The sequence below is a fragment of the Anas platyrhynchos genome, chromosome 1 (genome assembly GCF_047663525.1).
Source record: "Anas platyrhynchos isolate ZD024472 breed Pekin duck chromosome 1, IASCAAS_PekinDuck_T2T, whole genome shotgun sequence".
NCBI classification, from domain to species: domain Eukaryota; kingdom Metazoa; phylum Chordata; class Aves; order Anseriformes; family Anatidae; genus Anas; species Anas platyrhynchos.
Window position 1 is genome coordinate 119,579,873 of NC_092587.1, and position 23,109 is coordinate 119,602,981.

General features: G+C 35.8%; 1 protein-coding gene across 18 annotated transcripts in view; it reads right to left on the reverse strand.

The window, feature by feature from the left end:
* Nucleotides 1-23,109, reverse strand: part of DMD (dystrophin) — a 1,236,775-nt gene that overhangs the window by 273,657 nt on the left and 940,009 nt on the right. For 17 of the 18 annotated variants that reach the window (XM_072027522.1, XM_072027514.1, XM_038175527.2 and 14 more), the window contains 2 exons: nt 10,193-10,404; nt 3,175-3,329 (listed from right to left, as the gene is read on the reverse strand). In XM_072027522.1, coding sequence (XP_071883623.1) covers nt 3,175-3,329; nt 10,193-10,404 — 367 coding nt within the window. Of the gene's footprint in view, nt 1-1,434; nt 1,455-3,174; nt 3,330-10,192; nt 10,405-23,109 lie in introns of those variants that run through there. The other variant, XM_072027553.1, reaches the window with a different exon arrangement.

Consider the following 23,109-nt stretch of genomic DNA (forward strand, 5'->3'; position numbering starts at 1 on the left):
ATAAGTTCTGCATGAGCAAAAGGCTCGGCTATGTTATACACGGATTAATAACATTCGTAATTCATGTCCAGAAAATGGTTGATATTAATAAAGAAGGGGGAGATTTGGGAGTGTGGCCATGGGGGTTGGAAAGCCTCGTGGTTGAGATAACATTAGACTCTTAACGACGAGGCCATCAGGAAAATAAAAGAGTTTAGAGGGAATAAAGAAGGGTGATTCAGGAGACTCCATGCAGTCTCCGGTTTCTTGTTCTCCAGCTAGTCACTTGTTCTCCAGCCGTTAAGGCATGGATGTTTCTGGGTGTTTGCTGTTGTTGTTATATTCAAAGTTGTTTGACCAGTGAAAAGTTGTTTTGAAAAGAACTGCTGTGGAGAGAAGGGTATAAGAGGGGAGCCTGCCCTCAAGAAATAAGAAGAAAAAAAACCGAAGGCAACACGATGTGATGAAGTTACGATCAATAAAGAAGAAGGAAAAAGAAGTGAAGAGGAACAGGCTGGCAGAACGAAGACCAGGACGGGAACAGGCACTTTGATTGCCTCATGAAGATAGGTTTGGCCAAACTCAGCAAATCGCTCAGAGAAGCTCGTACAGAAAGTCGCTGGAAATGGGCGCCCTGGAGCTGGAGAGAAGCTCGAGCTGAGAGAAGCAGAGCCGTGCACACAACTGCCTCTCGCTGGTAAGCAGTTGCGCATTACGGGGAATCATACGTCCTTAGGAACAAAGACTGTCCTGGTAACCTTACAGCTTATTCTCCGTATTAACAATTGGACAGTTTATGAGCCTGAAAGATGGGACCAAACTGAGGTCTAGGTGTGGGACTCTGCAACTAAAAATGGCAAGGTTGCGGGGGGATTGCTCAGCACCTGGCGAGCAGTCTCTGAGGCCTTAAAGAGCCATGTGGAGCCACAATCACAAACGTGTGGTTTGCCAGATAGTGAGGGAGCTGCGGGCTCATTACTGATCCGACTGCTACGCCATCGGCCCCTCTGCTGCTACATTTATAACGCATTTATAACAGCTACTCCTTGGAAGTACTTCCCAAAAAAACTACAAGTGAGGAAGAGTTCAAGCTTTTTGGTAACCTCCATTAAACTCATAGATTGGCTTAGGTTCGAAGAGACCTTCAGGGATGCCATCCACCAGGTCAGGTTGCTCAAAGCCCCTTGAACTCAGGCCTTGAACACTTCCAGGGTAGGGTGTAAGTACACATTTATCAGTTTTTCACAAGAGACAGACTTGATACAACATGATCACATTTAACAAAATGATAGAGCCCTCAGAGAAGCTTATCAACTACTGTTTGCAACATGCTTATTTTTCAAATTCCCAAATCACAGGAAGTCTTGCAAATATTACATACAAATATTAAAGTATTAGAAAGGTAGCAACAAAGCCATGCAGGCAGATAGTATGAAAATGTAGTTTTACAGTTACCTGCACGAGCTTAATCTTATCCTCCTGTTCTTCTAAAGACGAAATACCAACTCAGTCACCTAAGCATCTTTTTTTTGGGGGGGGGGAGGTGACATAAAGCATCTACTATAGTAAATCATCAGACACTTGAACTGTGAACAATTCTGCAGGTTTTATAGAAGCCTGTAGAAGCTTGCAAGGACTTTCTTGAAGAATTGTAATCTGTTAGCCTAGTGCTCAGCTGCTTACATGCAACAATGGCAATTAGCACATTTAGACAGCATTAGACACACCTGCATCTCTGCTTGAACCATTAACATACTTAAAGATGCACTCTTAGCTATAATTGATACCTGAGTATCTACAGCAGCCACATGTAGAGTTGGACTTTACAAAGATATTTTACCAAATGGTGGCTGTAGTTCTACATAAAGACAAAAGCAAGTTACGTGAGTTCTCCAATCTAAGCATTCTAACCTGCTTGCATTGCCTACTCATGGGGAATAGTTTTAAGCATTAGACATACAACACTTCTTATCCAGGAAGGGTGAGAAACCCTTCCAGCCAGTTTCTCAGATTGCAGATAGTAAAACCAATAAGGCTAAAATGGCTACTGCTATGTAACAGCAGAAATGCAAGCAAATACTCATCATATGTTTTCACCAATTTCCTGGTTTAGTTCTTTATTAAAAAAAAAAAAAAAAAAAAAAAAAAAAAAAAAAAAAAAAAGTCCTTCCAAATTATTATTGTTATGTGGATTTTTTTCAGTGGATGTCAGTAGCATCTCTTATTTAAACAGGTTCTTAAGTCAGTGGCAAGTCTGATTCAGGGAAAATGGTGTCAAAATGACTCATTCATATGAATATTGACTTCATAAAAATTAAACGAAGAGCAGGAATAAATTTTAGTAGTCATCATTGGTTTAACTAACTTTCATTATGCAGGATCTTCTACATTTATTTTATATTTAACTAAACAAACTTTCCTGACCTTGTTCATAAGCTTTAATTAAAAACATGTTAAAAACTAATTCAGTTCTAGTTTCAGTTATAGGCTATAAACTTAATCCAAGATACTAAACTGATTAAAAAAACTTAGATTTAATTTTTACGTATCTCATCTAGTGTACAATGATATAAAACCCTTTTACTACTACAAAGAAAGTCATTTTTATTCTGTAAAGTGCTCTGATTTTATAGATTGCATATTGGATGATTCACAATTTGGAGACAAGCTGCAAAAATTGCTTTTAGTAAGGAATTGGTATCTAAACCAAACGCTGCAAGACTGTGAAATGTAATCAAGAATGTGATCAAGGATCTAATAAAAACTTTCTTGACTATAGATTTACTTCAAAGCTACAGGATAACTTTTCTACCTCAAGACTGCTTCCTGTCATTTTCAGTCTGTCATTTTCAGATTCAGTTTATGACTCCAGCAAAATCACTATAGTGACTGTGATGTAAAGATAGTATATCAAACATGATACACTTCATTTTAAATAGTTAAAATATATCACCTATCAACTAAAGTTAGCTGGCAACTGCTTATAGCTGAGGGAAATTGGCAGGAGGCAAAATGTTATATGAGCAAATTAAATGGCATTCCAAAGACATAGGCCTACAAAATATGACAGTCATTTTGCTTTACCTTTTTCATTATAACCATCTCGTTTTCAAATTTTTTTATCCTCTGTGATCTCCAACCAAAGCTGGACAATGAAGTTTAACAACAAACCTAATAGTAGAATTTATATCCTACCTCTTATTAATGGTAGCCCATGTTGTATTAATGTTATCTGTCATCAATTGTACTTTGCTGGTGTCATCTGCTGAATAATCACGCAGAAGCTTCAGTGCCATGTCATTCACCACATCTACATTTATTTGCCATTGTCGTATTTCTTTTGAAAATTGCTGAAGTGAAAAGGAAAAAAAAGGAATAAATATCAGTTTGTCATAAAATGATTACACACATACTATGTTTATTAGAAAAGGAGATGGACAAGTTATACCATCAATATGAAAAAAGAACAGAGGAAGGGCTTCTTACTGATCAAGTCTTTCTAAATGTTTGAATTTTTTATAGGTATAAGACTATAGGACTATGGCTAATCTCTGAAGAGATTAAGCATCTGAATCCTAAAAGCCAAATAAAACATGGTAGCTCAAATTGATAAATAGCGAATGTTGATCTTTTCTGGGACATAAATAGATGGAGGCATTATTACATGTATATCTTCTATTTTTGATGTTGGATTATACCAAGATAGAAAATACAATGAAATACTATGTTCTATATAATTTTATTTTTTATCATGTGAAATTATACTAAGGTTTGGATGAATAATGCCTGGGCTTTCACTTTTTTATTTTTCTTAATTCTCTTACCAAATTGTTTGTGTAATTAGTGCCACCTACTGGAACAGCACTAAATCTGCAGTACAGCAAAATTCTGGTACACCTATCAATATCTTTATAATGCTAATTTATTAATATTACTAGTAAGTAAGCTTTTTATATCTTCAACATTCCTTCCTTTCCTCTGCCCTGGCCCCACCTGGGCCAGCTGCCTTACTACAGCAGCAAGCCAGGAAATCTGGAATACTCATTCAGCCAGAAACCAGACCCCATGCATCTCTCCCAGTAGTCTTTTTCCTCAGAGAAAATTTCCATATAAATGCACGGAAGCTGCATATTCAATCCATAATGTGTAACAACAAAATGAAAGAGATGAAAGAGCAAAGATAGATGGTCAACTTGTAGTTTTGTACTAGGCAAAGACTGCAACTAGGCAATCAATGGGACAACGCAAATGAAAAAAAGAAAAAAAAAAAAAGGTTGAATTTGCCAATAGAAACACTAAATTGTATGTAAACATTAGAAGCTATCTAGCAAACAAACAAATAAAAGCCAAACAAACAGTAAGTCCTGACTTTCTTTATTGGTGTGCTTTAACACTTGAAATTTGGAAATCTCTGTGAAGAAAAATGCTTTTCCCTCTTATTCTCCCAAAGTGGCATTCCTCTTGAAATCCTGTTTTTATTCAGACAATGAATTCTCCACACAAAGCTGAACTAAAACATGCAATCCCTGATTAAACAGTCTAAATAAAAATGAGTACATTTGGAACATTTTGTGTGCTTATATTTTCATCTCAGAAAGTCTTAAGTTGATTTTGGCTAAGACTGGGACAGCAAGGGATCTGATTTTTGCCAATCGAACATTAGGAGGAGCCTACTAGCTCTTTGAGAACCGTCTGAACATTATGGTTAATTGCAGTTAAGCTGAAACTGCCTAAACAGTTCTGTTACTCCTTCATGTTAAGTATGGAGTTATAGTCAGGAGAACTGATAATTGTATAGAAAATCACTAGCACTCCTTTGAAGAAGATAAAGGCAGGTGGTTGTTTTGAATAGTTTCTTATCTCAGCGCCTTCCCTGGCAAAATTATATATACTAAATACATAATTGCTAATACTTACATAATAAAATCTATAAAATCAAAAATAAATGAAACCTACAGAAATCATCATTTCAGGTTTGTAGAGTTTTTATAGCATGGATATTCTACAGTAAGGTCTATCCATCTTTAATACACACTACCTTTCTCTCTGTTTCACATTATGTATGCACACAGCTACTTTTTTCTAGCCAAAGTATTTCATCAGACTGTTTGCTGCATTACATAGAAAAGTTACCACAACATTTTGTCTGTATTGTAAACTAATAGCCTGTAAATTTTACTTTGAAAATAAATTCTTTTTGCCCAGTTCCATGTAATGTTAATGACCTTATAAAACCTTCCAAAGCCAGTTTTATAATAAAAATACATAAAGATCCATTACAAGGCTATTTCCAAAAGTGTTGATTCTCACCATTAACTTCAACATTAATCCATTAACTTCCTGACATTACAACACTAGATCATCAATCAGGAAAAAAAAATGATGAATATAGAGAGTTTTGTCGACAGAAACAATTTTTATTTTTTACTTTACTGGAAATTGGTATGCAATTTTTCACCAACTTTAAAGAGTGCATGCCTTGTTTCAACTCTGCTCCTTGCACAGACACTGAGGACAAAGTGTTGTGGTAAATGTTTTAACTGTCCACCAGATACCCATTAACTCTAATCTTATATGACTGTAATGATTTTTTTAATGATTAAATTGGTAGCTTTTTTTTTTTTATATTATTATTCCTCCTTATATTTTTAGCTCTCATTTATTCATTTATCTCTAAGCTACTTGGGAACGTTTGATTTTTTTGGGGGGTGGGGTGAGGTGTGGTGTTAGGTAGAGGGAAATGCTTCATTATCTTAGTTTCATTTCCACATTTTTATAAGCTTTATCTTTGTTTTGTCTGTGTCATCACTGGAATTTGCTGAGTTTATTAAAAGGCTTAAAGAATTAAGGCTATGCATTTATCATGTTACTTAAGTATAAATTTATTTTTAATTTTTAATTAGAAGGCACTAGTTGATGTTCTTATGAAGAAAGTCTGTATAATTAAGGATCCTTGATTAAAAACAAGGAATGAAATTAGAGATGGGCTTTTCTCTACCCCAGGATTGCCCAGTGGAACAAAACAAACTATGCAGAGAAGTTCAAGTATTGCAGTATGTATATACAGGAATGTCCAGCTTCGAGCATGTAAATTCCCACACCACACCAGGTAATATATTACAAATCTGGAAAATCAAGCTGTCTTCCTGTCCTTTTACAATATATTTATAGCACATTTTATTTATATACTTAAATTATTACTTTTTTTCCATTAAGGACTTCTATTTCAGTGTCTGCATCATACTGATAACATTATCTTGATTGTTAATAGTTTTACTGAAATGAAAGCAGTTTGCTGTCAGCCCTGGAATAATAAAAATTGACAGGATGCTGAGACTTTCAACCTATATTGGTATACATAAAGTGCTAGAAGAGTACCCAGTAACATTTCAAGGAAAGGTTAAATTAGCTAGAGTTAACCTTCTAGTCCCTTCATCCTCTGCCCACCAAAACAGAAAAGGATGAGGGATAAACAAGGTATAAACATGGGCTATGCCAGTGGAAGGCTGCTTGGTGTCTGAGTCCCAACAGAGGATGTCACCAGGCTGCTCCTCAGTTCCTTATTTAGGCAACCAGGAAGAAGGTGGTCAGTGAAGGAAAGAAAGGAAACCTTATCTCCATCCTTCTTCTGCTTCACTTTGGCCATCCTAGCTAAAATGATTCACAGAGAAAAGAAGTCTCTCAGTCTCTCATAGCTTTTACGAAAACAAAGCACCAAGGAGAGTGCTAGTAATCCTAACAGGGTGGTATTTTTCTTTTTTTTTTTTTTTTTTTTTTTTAAAAAAAAAACAAACAAAAAACCTTAAGCTCAGTATTATATTAAGAAGAATAAACTAGTTTTCCACTAGCTTATGTTCAGATTATTTGGAGACTGAAGAGCTGAAGTGTGCTATGTGTACATATATAACCTTCAGCCTGCTGAGTTAACCATCTGCAGTTATCACTGAATAAACAATAATAAACTTAATTTTTAATGGGTAAAAACTCTCACTGGCCAGAATGCCATATTCTGATTCTCCATACCTAACCCCATCCATTATTTAGTTCTTGAATATGAAACTAAAAAAGAAAGAGAAAAAAAAAAAATGCATTATTCCTCAGCAAATTAGCTCTGAATTAACTTGTCTCAAATAAATAATATTTTTAGAGGCTACACTGGTTACTTTCAAACGTCAGTAATGCATGTCAAATTGTATTAAAAAACATCACTGAGCAAATATACAATACAGATTTTTGTTTTATGCTGGTATTGTAAAAAATAAAAATAATCAAAAGAGGAGTATTGCTGAGTGCCTGCCCGTTTACTCATGCATAAGGATGCATTAACAGAAAAGCATTAACACAAGCGCTGACCCAAAGTTCATTCAGAGCAGAGGGGAATTTTTGCATTGGCTCAGCTGTCTTTAGGCAGACCTACAATGTTTAACAAAAATCAGAACAACACTTTTTTGTGACTACTTTCTCACACCAAACTGTGCAGAGATAGGAAGCTGACAAAATGAATATGTCTGAAGAATTTATATAAGACTCACACTGACCTCTCTTTCTCTCAACGAAAATGAGTAGAAATGACAGCTTTGTTTTCATCAGTGTAACAGCAAGCCAAAAGACAGTATACTTGCTCTAGTTATTCAGGGGACAACATCAAAATATATGTGTTTGGCACAGCAGCCTGGAAAACATTTATTTTGAGGACTTGATATATTTCTGGGTCCTTCAGTTTTGATACTAGTAGACAGAAGAAATATAAAGCTGCTAAACTCGAATAAGATTTCCGTTTTACTTAGAATTCATGACCCTTTATTTCAAGCATGAACACAACAGCTGATGCTGTCACATTTGAGAAGCTTTCATGATGGATTTGTCACAATAGGAATTACTGGCAGACAAAGATAATTGCCCTACGAAGACTTGTGAAAAAAAATAAAACTAAAAAAAAATTAAAAAAAAAAGGAACCAAATTAAAGAAAATGAAGAGGCTCAAAGATAGAGGTGAACATTTTTCAGACTTGTGGGAGAGAGGAAGAGAGGATAGGCAAAATTAAACAAATGAATGTAAACAACCCTGGAACAGTAGAGCCAGTGGATGTTCATATCATCACAAGGGCAGTCATATTATGTCAGACTAACTGTAAGCTTGACCAACTTTAACAGTCACACTATAATTATAGTCTAATATCTGTAACTGGCTACAGCATGTAACATTAAATTAAGACTGGGACAGGCATTGCATAATGTACTGATACCCTGACTGCTACTTCTCTTCTGCAGAAGTGAAAAGAATTTACAGATATTCTTTCAAAAACTCTGTGTATGGATAAAGATACATTCTATGAATGCATATACTAGTATACTTTCTCTGTAGCCTGGGAGATGGAGGAGAAAAAGAGCATATTCTTTTTCTCCATGACATATGTTGATCCAAAAAAACCATGACTTTTCATAAAGCATACTCGTTTAGATGATCCTCACCTAAATCTCACATATGTTTGTAAAAAAAATTGAACATAAAATTCATTCCTAAAACAACATTTTCAGTTGTTTTCTTAGTTACATAATTTGTGCTTGAGACATGAGACACTCCAACACATGTGACATAAGACTACACAAACCACTTTTTCAATAATTGAGTCTTTGCAGAGCTGGGACACTGACTTTGACACTTTTTTTTTTTTTTTTCTTCTCCTTAAACAAAACACTGGGCAGAAGCCAGAACTCCTCTGCAGAAAGACAGTGACAAATGGGAATCCTCTATGTAGAATGACAGTAGTATACATAATTTCTAACTCTTTGCAATATATTGGTGAGTGATTACTCTTGTTTACCATAATCCACCCTTCCTAAGCAATGACCTTAATCTTAAATAAGAAAACTTAAACACTTCCCAGCCCTAAAGCAAGAAGATGATGAAAGTTTTTATTCTTCCTACAGGCAAACGGACAAGAAAAAAAAAAAAAAAAAAGAAAAAGAACAGATTTTGTATCCACTTCTAAATACCAGAAAAGTAATGACACCCTTATGACTGACATAGCTGAAGACCAATCATGCAGTCACAAACATACGTTCCCTGGCAACAAAACTAGTTGATGAGGACCTCACCTCACTATTCTTCACAGTGGTTTATCACCATTCATCTGGGCAAAAAAGACTGATCAAGTCCACAAACTTTAACTAAATAACAGAGTTCTAGGAGTTAAAAAGTAATAATAATAATAATAATCTGGAGGGCAGGAGAGGAGAACATACCAGAAAATATTTGTGTAACTATTCTGCCAAATAACTAAAATGTAACGCTCCATTACCATGGAGGCAGGACCCATGTTAAGAGGCTGATCAACTGGTTGGTTTCAATCTTGTTTTTCCCCAACCAGAAAATGAGATACGATTAATCTGAAACAGCTGTTCTCAAAATTTATTCATAAGGAATGTCACCAAAGTATGACTATTTCCTTATCAAGAAACTTACAAGCTGATGCAAGAGTTTGGGCATATCTGCATTGTTACTTGAGGTACCGCTCAGCTATGTTCACTGAGGTGCACATTTTAGCACCAAACATTTGACAATATATGTGGCTAAATACATAAAACCAGCTATTTCTTTTTTTTTTTTTTTCTTCTAATTTATTTATTTTTATTTAATCGTATTTCTTTCTATTTCATAACTCTACAAAGCTTGAACCCAGTGAGAGCATCTTGGTGCAAGTCTAAAATACCTGATTTTTAAGGCATCCACATAGGTTGGTACATATTTTCCTTTTCTTTACTTTTTAAAACTACCTTCAGGCAACCTGTACAACTTCATTGTCAATGCAGACAAATGCCAATACTACAGGATTTCCCAATCTGCAGTGCCAGTGCCTCAGCTAAGGCTGCTCTATAGAAAAGATGAGAAATACTTGTACTGAAGAGGTAGGTTTTTTGTTTGTTCATTTGTTTGTTTTCCAGTGAGATCATCCAGCTATTTCCTATGACTGATAACATCATGTTCATTCAAGAATTATGTAATACCCATTTTAAACTTAGTAAATTAATTTCTTACAAATGTGTGTTGGAAATGGGAAGGGATAAAGGATTTGTCTACAATGTGTACTGTTTGATACTTAGAGGACATTTTCTTTAAAAATCTAGTTAACTTAAACAGAAATATTTTCAATCACTTATTAACATTTTGATTATTTATCTTAAAGTTAAATTCCTAGTTTTTAATAGTGACCTTAAGCTCAGTGTTCTGCTTTTTCAGAGCTTCCACGGTGTAGGAAATTTCTTTCCACGACTCAAGCTTATTTTTCGCTTGTTCAAGAACCTGCTCAGCTTCTCGTTTAGCTTCTAGCCACTGTGTTGAATCCTTTGACATCTCATGAAGCTGCTGTCTCCGGCTTTGGAGGTATCCATGCACTTCATCCCACTGGCTCTGTATCTTTTCAACTGGTGAAACACAAAGGGAAAACAAAAGCTGAGTCACTTAAAAGCCTTTTTTTTGTGTGTGTGTTGAGTAAATATTTCTAGAATTGACCATATTAAAGAGCTCTTGTACTTATTGGCTGTAACTGCAACTAAGTTCATTTTAATAACAGAAAAACTTCTGGGACACAGTATGATACTTTCGTGCACATCATGTGTTTTGATATATATGGAGATAGGAATTCCAGGTTCATGACTCAAAAAAGCATTAAGAAACAGGATCGCATTTGAGAATTTGAGAAAAAGGAGCAGCAATCATCTTTCATTCTTACCAAACCAACTCAAGGTTTAATAATTTTGAAGAACAAGTCCTTTATGGACTTTGCTCTACAGTTACCTTAAAGGAGGCTAGAGCAAGGTAGGGATCGGTCTCTTCTCTATCAGTCTAGGGATAGGTCTCTTTCTTATCACTAAGTGATAAGAAAGGAAATGCCCTCAAGTTGCACTAGGGGAGGTTTAGGTTGGATATTTGGAAAAAGTTTCTTCACTGAAAGGCTTGTGAAATAGTGGAACAGGCTGCCTAGGAAAGCAGTTGAGTCACTATCCCTAGAGGTCTTCAAAAAAAATGTAGATGTAAAGTTTAGTGGCATGGTTGGGCTTGGCAGTGCTAGGTTAAAGTTTGGATCAGATGATCTTAGAGATCTTTTCCAACCTAAATGATGCTATGATTCAGTAATTTTCTTTAAAGATTTGTTGCAAGATATAATTAATGGCAATATTTCTTAATTCATGAAGGCAAATGTTAGCAGAATGCAAAGGCTGTCTAAAATCTTTCTCATGTGTTCATGTTAATTATAAAATATGGACAAGGTTTTCCACTATTTGAAAAAAATCTGATCCTGGGGAACCCAACAATCACTGGAATCGCTGATAGTGTTGGCTAACATCTGGAACCAGATTACTCCATAGTAGCACAGCAAATATGCTGTGTAAAGCATCAGGGGACCTAGTCTTCCAATCAGTCAAGACTTAGTCTTTCAAACATATTTGTCTAAAAGAAATAGCAAAAATGTACAAACAATAAAAAAACGTTCTACATGAAGAAATAGGTGCACTTTATTTTATTCTATTTCCTGAGTTTAGTCAGCACTAAACTAAACTGCCTCACTACACTAAAAATTCACAGGCCTTCTAGGGAAGGGAAACAGAAATTCCTAGAGTAATAAGTTATCATTGAATTGTTGACACAACACCACATCTCTCATTGCCTGGTTGATTCCAGAGTGATGGAGGCTAAAGACTAAAGAGGTGAGAAAAGCTTCAGCAGGAAAGAGATGTCCACCTAACAGTGCTCTTCCTTCTTCTGTAGGAATAGATAAAGATAGACATAGCTGATGTTTAGAGTAAGAGAAGAAAGCTTTCAGCATCCCCTGCTCAAGCCTATGGACAAAAACTGTGAGTAAGCATGGCAGCATGTTTAAGTCAAAGGAAATTAAATACGAACTGAAGAAACAAAATGGGAAAACATGAAACACAAACAGACCAAATGAAGGGTAAGCCTAAGGCCCAAATACATAAATTTAATCTGAAGCAAATCTAACTCTCATTTTAGAAAGCGGTATATGAATGTCACAAAACAACTCATTTCTATGCCATATCTGTATAGTAGATTTCTGCTTTAAGCTTTTGGGCATGCCTAAAACAGCAAAGAGATTGTGGACTAGTGGAAGTGTGAACAACAGAAGAATTCTGAACTGCTCTAATAAAATCATGGGGCCATACGAAAGCATGTGGCCTAAGGGTTGTGCCAAAGGTTTAATGTACAAAGAGTGCTCAAATTCTTTCCACAGTTTCACTAGCATATAGGCAATAACAGCCATCTATTTCTTGCAGATAACTACCCAAGCTCCTCTCCCCATATACTCCGAGACATGCAGTATGTTATCTTGTAGTTCCTGACAGCCTGGAGATTTTGGTCAATGGAGCTCACAAAAGTATAATAGCTTACTTCTGTCAGTTGTCTATGATGGAGCTACAAAAATCCCACCTATTTTTGCTTTATTATAACCTTGTTTTGTTGTTGTTGTGTATGTGTGTCTTTTCTTTAAGAGTGAATGAAAACTCTGTTGCAGGACTCACTCAAAAGAATATTGGGTCTACAACAATATTAATTCATTATAACAGCTGCTCTAAATTTATTTTCTCATGACATTTGTACCTAAGTAGGACGTTTGAAGTCCTTCTCTAAGAGACTGTGCTATTCTCAACAAGATTATTATGTACCATGGATGATTATGAGTATCATGTACCATGGTCCTATGACCAGTTCTCCCACCCAAGAGGGGAATCGGGCTGTGTTAAAAAAGATATATTCACGACATCTCAGGAGCCCGATTATACAAGCGACTGAATATACAGGCTCTAAATCTATGAAACACATTTCCTTGTGAAATACTAAGATTATCTCCCTCAAAAATGTAAAAGAAAAGCATCTGATATGGAAACTCCACAAATTTAGTTAAAAAATGCATATATATTAAAAGAAAAATAACATACTTAATAGTATGGCTTTCTTAGAGATTTGAGGTTAAAAGTTCAGGAAGTTATTAGATAATCTGAACAAAATAAATATAACAACTTTGTTTTCTTGAACCAGTGAGTGACCAAACCCATTTAACAAAGTACTGCAAGCTAACCACACCACAACATCAACAGAACTGATTTGGTCTTTCCAAGCTAGATTATACCAAACAGTGAAGTACTATGTAACACAAAATATGCAGAGATCTTCATATCAGAGAGACCTTTACAACTATGACAACATTCTTTAATGAATGACATAAGAATCCCTTCATTACAGCAAGTTCACATCTTCTAAACAATGCTCTCATTTGTATGTGGACCCTTGATTTGTTTTTGAGTAACAGAAAAAACAACAACAACAACAACAAAAACACCTCTAAAGCTGAAAATCTGGGAATATGAGAATTCATTTCCAAAACATACTGAAAAAACACTCAATCAGTGTCTCTTCAGGATATATTTTGCTCTCTAGTGGGCTGTTTCACACAGAAGGAAATACCACTTACAGATTTATGCACTTACAGATTTATGTTGAACAAAAAAGTTCAGAAAATCCAGTCTGAGTATTTATTGTGTTAGAAGTGATCACATCAACCTGCAAACCACTCACCTGCAGCCAGTGAGTTACTGACTGCAGATGAGAAGGATTTGAGAGATGCTATTAAAAATGTAGTTGGACAGTAAAAGAGATTTTAAAAGAATTCTGAATGCCATGTGTCTCAGTGCAAGGACACTGGAACATACAAAAGTCTTTGTCTGACTGGCTGCTGGCAGCAATACATTGATGATGATAAAATGAAAAAGAAAAAATATTAAGAGTATTTTACATGATAGCAATGAGGAACCTCATAACTGAGTTTTGTCTGCCTACAGCCTTGTTATTTCTGCTGTGAGAATCTAACAAAACCCTGAAGGGTCCAATGAATACATGGGATTCAGCGGAGGGAAAAGAATTTGTTAAAGATTTCAATCATTCTTATCTAGAACCATGGAAACAGCTCTAGAAATAAGAAACAGACTTTTAAAAACAATCATAAAAGAATCAATGGCATGTGAAGCAGCTGGTCCAAAAAAGGATTTGCCCAAATCTTGGAGAAAAAAATAAAATTGATCACTACTTCCCGCCCTGAATTTAAGGTCTTCAATAAGTAATGATCTATATAAGAACACAAATTACATAAAGGAAAAACATGCTCACATACAAAAAAAGCTGTTGCAGAGACCACAAAAAATTCTGAAACCTAAATATGAATATTCAATATGGCTAAAAAGTAAGCTTTTGTCGGAAAAGATAATGTAATTGTTCTGTTTGTACTCTGGATCACAATTGAAAATTACTGAGCCCAGACTCAGATGTTTATCTTCTGTGCCATTGCACCTACATACTGTGATGACTACACATTGAAAATGTCTAGATAGACAGAATGAATGTGGCTCCATGTGCACTATTAAAATCACTGAAGTGAAGGGACTTAAAATAATTAGTAACAATGACAAAATCCTTTTTGTCTCACAGTTCAGTAGTTTCTGAAGCACCTCTGTTTACATTGTTTATTACTCTTAAGTTCTGTGCCTCCAACATTTCAAAACCTCTCTTTAATAGTGTAGCACTCTTCTGTATCTATTTTTCTTCTTTTTATTATCTATTTAATTATTTAACTTTGGCAGCAGCACAGTATCTTTATTGTAAGAATCAGTATTTGAAACTATCTCAAAAGGATTCTTAATGATTCAGTACAGCATTTATTTACCAGTCAATCTGCAAAGTGGGAATCTGGAAAAAAAATAATAAAAGATAGCATTTTCTATACAGAATTAAGGAAATGTAAAAGTTGTTTTATCGATCGATGCAACCATTATTTATACATATATTACACGATGCAACCATTACATAAACATATATATTAATAAAAGTAATTGTACTGGGTTTGGCTGGAATGTTAACTTTCCCTGCAGCAGCCCATACAGTGCTCTGCACTTGTAGCTAGAAGAGCAGTGTTATCACACCAGTGTTGTGTCTGCTGCTGAGCAGTGCTGGCACCGCATCAGGACTATCTAACCCTCATAGGGGGTGGGCAAAAAAAAGTGAGAAAATAAACATCACCAGGGCAACTGACCTAAACCAACCAAAGGGATATTCCATACTATATGATGTCACACTCAGCAAATAAAAGGTGGAAAATGGAAGAAGAGGGGAGGGTTGGGCTCTCATGAAAACGTCGGTCTTCCTCCCAAACACCGGCTACATGCGTTGAGGCCTTGTTTCAAGGACGTGGTCAATCATCGATCATTTGTGGGAAGTAGAGAATAATCTTTCCTCTGCACTTCCACATAGCCTTTGTCTTGTTTTTTTTTTTTGTCTTTTTTTCCTTTCCCCCTCTCTTTTCTCCTTCCCCGCCCCCCCCCCCACTTTTTTTTCCCTTTAGTTAAATTGCTTAGTTAATAATCTTTCCTTAATATTTTTTTTTCCTTTAATTAAATTATCCTTATCTCAACCCATGAGTTGTTCTTTACTTTACTTCTTCCTGTCCTCATCTAAGGAGTGGGAGTGAGAGAGTAGTTGTGGTGTTTAGCTGCCTAGCACGGTAAAACCACCACAGTAATAAACATAGTATTTGACAATCAGCAAATCTTAAGTATCAGAAAGACAAAATACATACAACAAGCAGAAATATTTAAACATTGCTTAAAATCACTACCAAGTTCAAAACTACCATTAGCATCTTACAGTTATAAATTAATTTTATAGCTATTCTTACAGCCACCACCAATGGTAAATTCAACAAAATATACAAAAGTAGTCATAGTATGCTTAGTTATATAAGTCAGAAAAACAATTTGCTAGTAAACTGTCCAAGAAATATGTTATATGAATTAAATCTGGTGGGACCTTTTCCACTTGAAGTTATTTCCAAGCCATACTTTTCCTAATCACAGTGTTCCAGCTGAAGTCCTCATTTTATTCCCCATCCACCAGTTTTGCACTAGCTCACAGTAAAGTATCCCTTCATGGCTCCAGCTGCTCCCAGTCCAACACAAGTCCCTCAAACAAATCATTTAGAGACATTCTACCAGTATGTAATTTCAAGGTTACTATTCAATTCTTTTTTTTTTTTTTCATTGCTACTGTTCACTAGCTTTTCAATATCAATCATATCACTAAGATGGACAAAAGAAATTCTGCTGAATTGTACACAGGTTTACTAAGTTATTAGAAGTAAGAACAAAGCAAAAAAAACCTGCATTTAAAGCAATCAAATGTGAGATTACTACTTTACAATCTGGTTATCATTGCTTTAGTATATTGAAAAAAGAACAGTCATGATCAAGGTGGTGGCTGGTTTAAAATTGTTTTGTTTATTTACAGAATTTTATTATTCTTTCTTTTAATACACTAGGTATAGTAGAGAAACAACAAAAATAACTCTTGTAACCTCTCTTAAGAGTTCCTATTATTGATGAAATAACTCTCCTCCCTGAGAAACTTTACTCTCCTTGGTTTTTAATACAATAGCAGTGGAAACAACAGAAAAGGAGTCTGAGAAGGAGCTGTCAGTTACAGGAGAAATAACATTCACTTTACTGTAGGTTATATTTAGCGTATGCAAAGACGAAAAAAGCAATCATTCCACTCCAGTTAGATAAGTACATTAAATCCAGTATAACAAAAAAAAAAAAGTGAGCAATTAAATGAATAGCAACAGAATCTGCAAAGTAGAAAACTTTTGTTTTCCTTGTCCAACAAATTAGCCTAAACTGCTCTCATTTTGCTCTGTAGGGGAGTGCTTTCCAAAAGCATTGTTGTCGATATATTGACCTTTTTCTCCAAAAGCAATATGTTCACTGTAGGTTCACACACTTGAAGACTAGAGGGACTAATATAGTTAAGTAATCTGACCTCCTGCAGAATATAAGTATATAACAAGTAGAATTATGGACAGTTATAATTCATGTTACCAAAATAAGTTACTGATGCATTGATGTTCCTTAGCTGCAAAAATGATAATCAATTCATATGCATCTGTGTTTATATTTACTTATACCTTGCAACAATGATAATGATGAAAATACACACTCAGCTTGAAATCTAGCCAATTCTGGAAAATGACTTATGAATAATTTCATATTTTTGTCGTAATCTCCTGAGCTTTAAACCCCCCTCCTTTGCAGCAATATGAAACACCTCATGCACTGAAAGAAAAATGAGTATCTGAGGTTTTCATTATTAGGGGAGTGAATAGCCTTTAAACATGACAGCCTTACAGAATGGGCTGCCACTGCTAAACAGAATGAAAATATGAAGAAAAAAAAAAGTTTACGTTCTTTGTCAACTGTAAGAACTTCAGTTGTCAATGTAAGTATAGCAGTTTAAAAAAATGGTGCATGAAGTTGTTGTACTGCATTGACAAAATGCTGCTACAGAGCTGGAGACAGCCCTGAGCTAAATGTGGTCTGCATGACTGCAAGTACAACGCATCACATGACGGTGCATGTACCACACAACACTGTAAGTAGAAGACAGCAAGGCATGGTATGAGAAGCTAAAATGAGTACTTTGAGACTGTAATATTAGCAAATGCTGAAAATATAAACAAATAATAAGTGTAGGTGTTTAAGGAAGACAGGCTAAAACCAGCCCAAGACCATCAATGATACTGGTTGCCCGGGAAGTATACTACCTCAGCTTCAAAGTTGCCTGTATAAGTAATTTTTAAATCCTATGCTATCCCTAAAAATTACTCCTATTTCTTCGTGGAGTTTAAGTCCTTTCCAAATTTGCTTTCAAAGACAAGTATGTATTTTAAGCAAAGAACAACTCATGGGTTGAGATAAGGATAATTTAATTAAAGGAAAAAAAAATTAATGAAAGATTATTATTAACTAACCAATTTAACTAAAGTGAAATAAAAAGGGAAAGGGGAAAAGGGAGTGGGAAAGGGAAAATAAAAAAAGGGAGGAAAACAAACAAATAAAACAAATGAAGGCTATGTGGAAGTGCAGAGGAAAGAAATTACTCTCTTCCCACAAAATGAGCAATGATTGACCACGTCCTTGAAGCAGGGCCTCAACGCATGTAGCCGGTGTTTGGGAGGAGGACCCACGTTTTCACAACAAGAGCCCACCCCCTCCTCACTTCTTCCTGTTTCCACCTTTTATTGCCGAGTGTGACATCATATAGTATGGAATATCCCTTTGGTTGGTTTAGGTCAGTTGCCCTGGTGATGTTTCTCTTCTCACTTTTTGCCCACCCCCTATGAGGGTTAGAGAGAGGCCCGATGCTGTGCCAGCACTGCTCAGCAGTAGACACAACACTGGTGTGATAACACGGTTGTTCCAGCTACAAGTACAGAGTACAGCACTGTATGGGCTGCTGCAGGGAAAGTTAACATCCCAGCCAGACCCAGTACAATTTGTTAGGCAGGACCTGCAACTCATGAACCCATGCTGGCTGGGACCAATGACTGCATTGTCCCCCAGGTGCGCCTCAATAACTTCAAGAATCATCTTCTCCATAATTTTACCAGGCACTGACGTGAGACTGACAGGCCTGTAATTGCTAGGGTCTTCTTTCTTACCCTTCTTGAAAATTGGCACAACATTTGCCAGCTTCCAGTCTACTGGGACCTCTCCAGATTCCCAAGATCATTGAAAAATAATGGAGAGAGGTCCCACGATGACACCAGCCAGCTCTTTAAGCACCCTGGGATGGATCTCATCCAGACCCATGGACGTGCACGGATCCAGGTGGAGCAGCAAATCCCGCACACATTCAGGGTCAGTTGGGAGTTTGTCATTCCCACTGTCATGGTCCTCCCATTCAGGGCACCTGGGGTCCCGAAGCCCATCATCAGCATTGAAGACAGAGGTGAAGAAGGCATTAAACTTCTCTGCTTTGCCTATGTCATTGTCTGTGAGGAGACCTTCCCCATCAAGTAGCGGACCTATGCTTTCTTTGGTTCTCCTTTTTCTGTTAACATATCTAAAAAAAAACCTTTTTTACTGTCTCTCACAGACATGGCCAGCTTCAACTCTAGGTGTGCTTTGGCCCCACGAATTTTCTCCCTACAAACACGAACAGCATCCCTGTATTCCTTCCTCGTTGCCCGACCCTCCTTCCAGCAGCCGTACACTTTCTTTTTCCGTCTAAGCTCCAGTAGAAGATCCCTGGTCAGCCAGGCCAGCCTTTTGCCCCGCCTGCCTGCCTTCCAGTATTTTGAAATCACCTGATCTTGTGCTTTTAGGAGGCAGTGCTTGAAGACTGACCAGCACTGATGGACACCAATGCCTTCAAAAGCAGCTTCCCAGGGTACCTTGCTGACTAGTTCCCTGAGAAGCCTGAAGTCTGCTTTCCCCATATCCAGGGCTGAAGTATTGGTGGCAGTTTTCCTTCTGTCACCATAAATTCTAAAGTCAACCTCTTCATGGCCACTATGACCAAGGTAGCCAACAATTGACATGTCTCCCACAAGACCCTCTCTGTTTTCCAACAGAGAAATTCCAGACAAGAAGTTCCAGACAGTGACATTTGCATTTCACCTTACTTAATATGCTTTGAACTAATCTATATACATATATTTCATTTAAAATTTAATCTAGTTATACTACAGAATCATAGAATCATGTAAGTTCGAAAAAACCTCAAGTCCTTAACCTGACCTAGTGAGTTCAATCATTAAACCACATCCCTTTGTACCACATCCACATATCTCTTAAATGTGGGGATTCCACCACTTCCCTGGGTAGTCTGTTCCAATGCCTAACCATCCTTTCTGTGAATAAAGTCTTCCTAATGTCCAACTAAAATTCCACTCTTCCAACTTAAGACCCTTTCCTCACGTCCTATCACTTGTCACCTAAGAAATGAAACTGACATCCTCCTCTCTGCGACTTTCTTTCAGGTAGTTGTAGACAACAATGAGGTTTCCCTTCAACTTTTCTCCACACTAAACAACACCAATTCCCTCAGTCACTCCTCACAACACTTGTTTTCTAGTCCCTTATCGAGCTTTGTTGCTCTTCTACCAACTCAGTATCTTTCTTATGATGAAGGGCCATATGTTGCCTCCATTTTATAAACAATCGTGAATCTTAAAGAGACTGTCTAATGAGAACATTTGGATAGTAGATGCAGAGTTAAACTAGGATAAGTTTGCAACATTTTTTTTATATTTTTTTTTAAATGCTAAAGTACTGGAGTCACAGGAACAGTTATAACATCTACTAAGTTGCTGCCTGTAGGCTATCATTATGGAGTGGAACTGGATAGGAAGCACTACGCAGTAGAGAACAGTTGGAGACAGCCTACTCAAATAGCAATTTAGCCTTCATCTGTCCTTAACTCTTCTTGTAAAGAGGTATTTCTTTTACCTTTTTTTCCGAGGCTTATAAAAATCTTCTTATATGAGCTGACCTTAGAAAACTATCGCAACACTTCACTATAACCAAATATGAAAAGAAATATTAATAATGTGTCATCTGAGACATTTTATGAATCCCTTAGTTGGTCAGTAATGTGATTTCACCAATAAACCCAGAATTAATGGTGGGGTGGCAACTTTAAACATCTACCTTAATGTGAAGTCTCTCATTTAAGCCATCAAGATGTCAGACATTGCTTTTATGCACCATGAATCTATAAAAGTATTTATAGAAAGATTAATTCTTAAAATGTATGTATCAAAATATGTAAAGCTAGATTTAAAAATAATAAATAAATAAAAGCATGGCTTACAAAAAAGTCAGGCATGACAGAAAGTATGCACACAACTTGCATAATGAGCAAGTCAATGAATAATATGTGGGAAGGAAGAAATAATTGATCTAATCATCTCTACTACTTTGCAATATTCTAGTTTCTAAACACTGGTCTTACAAGGGAAACCAGGAAGCAGAAGCACTCAGAACATTCAATCATCTTTCAGTGGTGATGAAGAACAATGAAAACGTATCTGAAAGACCTGTCAGGTCGTGAAAGCCCTGGGAGGAAGAATGTTAACTTCCTCTGCTTCTCAGAGACTAAGAAAGATAATCAATAACGAAGGTTTCAACAGACTTATATGTGTTTTTAAACACATATACATACACATACACACTCATAATCTCGTTTTCATGTTTGATACTTTTGGGGCATAATTATTTCCAGTTATGTCTATGTCTATGATTTAACTTTGCTTCATTTAGCTAGGGTAAGCCTGTCTTTTATCTTAAAATCACTTCTGGTAACAAAGCTGTTTCCATATGATCAAACTAATGAAGGTCATTCTGTTCCTTTGGAAGTGTCAAATCAAACAGAATGAACTGAAAACTGTCAAGTGGTTTCTACTAAGTACCAAGTGAATAATTTTTCAGCACTGTGAAGCATGCTTTATACCTTTTTATACAGAGTGGGAGTTAGAGACCAGATTAAGCTGGTAGCACATCTAAAGAAATCAGTTTCTTATAATAAGCAATAAGCAACTTCTATGACTGAGAAATTAGAAAGGTATGCAAGAGCTTATTATTTGGAAAATGGGTCCTTCAGAATGCATTCACTGGACTTTCAAATTCTGATAAAAAATGCATAAAACATTTATTACCTTTTACATGCAAGTTTTTATGATTTTTTTTTTCACTAAACAAAAAAGGGAACAGATCACGGTAATCATGAAAGTGGAAGACCATTTGCTTCCCAATTTTAAAATGTTCAATGACCTGTAGAATTCTGATGTGAGAAGTAAACAATGTAAGGAGAAGTAAGATTGTTCATGATTTAGTATGAAATAGTAACAAAACTAAGTGTGACTTTGCTAGAAACCTATAGAAACTAACAAAAGAGTATATATATAAGAGTGCATATATACTTAAGTATTTACTAGAGAGATGGATAGAGAGATTATAGAATTAACTGATTCATCTTGTTGCCAACAGAGCTTCAAGTAAAACAGGACGTTTATGAAGAAATGGAGTGCCCCCAGTCAGTCCAGTCAGCTCGATCCCACTGCTCGTGCAGGATGCAGAGTATGCAGGGACTCATGCAACCTCAGCAGCAGGATGCATATGGACAAGACACCAGGAGATAATTATCTTGGTTTTATTCCTGCAGAGACTCACATACCCAGATGTTTTCAGTAACATTGTACCAATGGAACCAAAAGGGTTCCCAAATGATTTCATCATCTTTCAAAATGTATTTTATTCAGTTTCCTTTGTTGTATGTAGCAAATAGCAACTGTATTACTGAACTCCAACCTAATAATGTCTGATGTTTTAGCTACTTTCTTAAATATTCCTCATATAATTATGAAGACTTAATCAGATTTAAAAATGATATTTAGAATGATGGAGGGTACACCAAACAGAAGCTACAGATTATGACTAATCTACTTACATACTCACTCATCTAGTTAATCAATCTAGTCACTTCAGTTTTCAACTTATAGGAAAGTATTCAAAGAATAGGAAAAAATCATTAATATCTGTATTAAGACTGTAAATATTAATTACAAGTAATTAGATATTTTAGTATTTATCTTTATTGAAATGTCTTTATTTTTTTCTAGGAGTTTGGTTACTTAAGATATTGGTAAGAAAATAATTTATAATTATGTATTTAATACCTATTCATGGATGAAAGCATATGTAATAATCACCCTACCTATAAAATATTTAAGAAAACCTTTTCCAGGAGAACTACGACTTGTCTGTGACTGCATTTAGAAATAGGACATTAAATTAACGAAATCATATTCTGCTTTCTCTGAATATAAACAAAAATGCTATTAGCATTATTAAAGTACATTGGCTTTCATATACTTATTCATGCAAAAACACAATGGCATGTATGGTAGTTTAAGTCTAGAAATGTGTGAAATTCATTAACTACCTAATGAAGCATACAAGCAACAAATTTAAGAATTCTTACTACTACATAACTTTGTGATGCCATCATACATTCATATTTAGTTTCACCTATTTAATTATTTTTTGTTACTTGCAGCAGCCTACTAACACCTGCTGAGTTTGAGTTTAGACTGAGACTTGTTTTTCAAATATATCTGCATTTGCTTTTATTGATTTAATAGATCCAGCTTGAACTGTATGGGAATACTGTGGGAGATCTTAAGTACCAAAGTATCTAAGAAAATTAAAATGTACTCAGGAATTCTA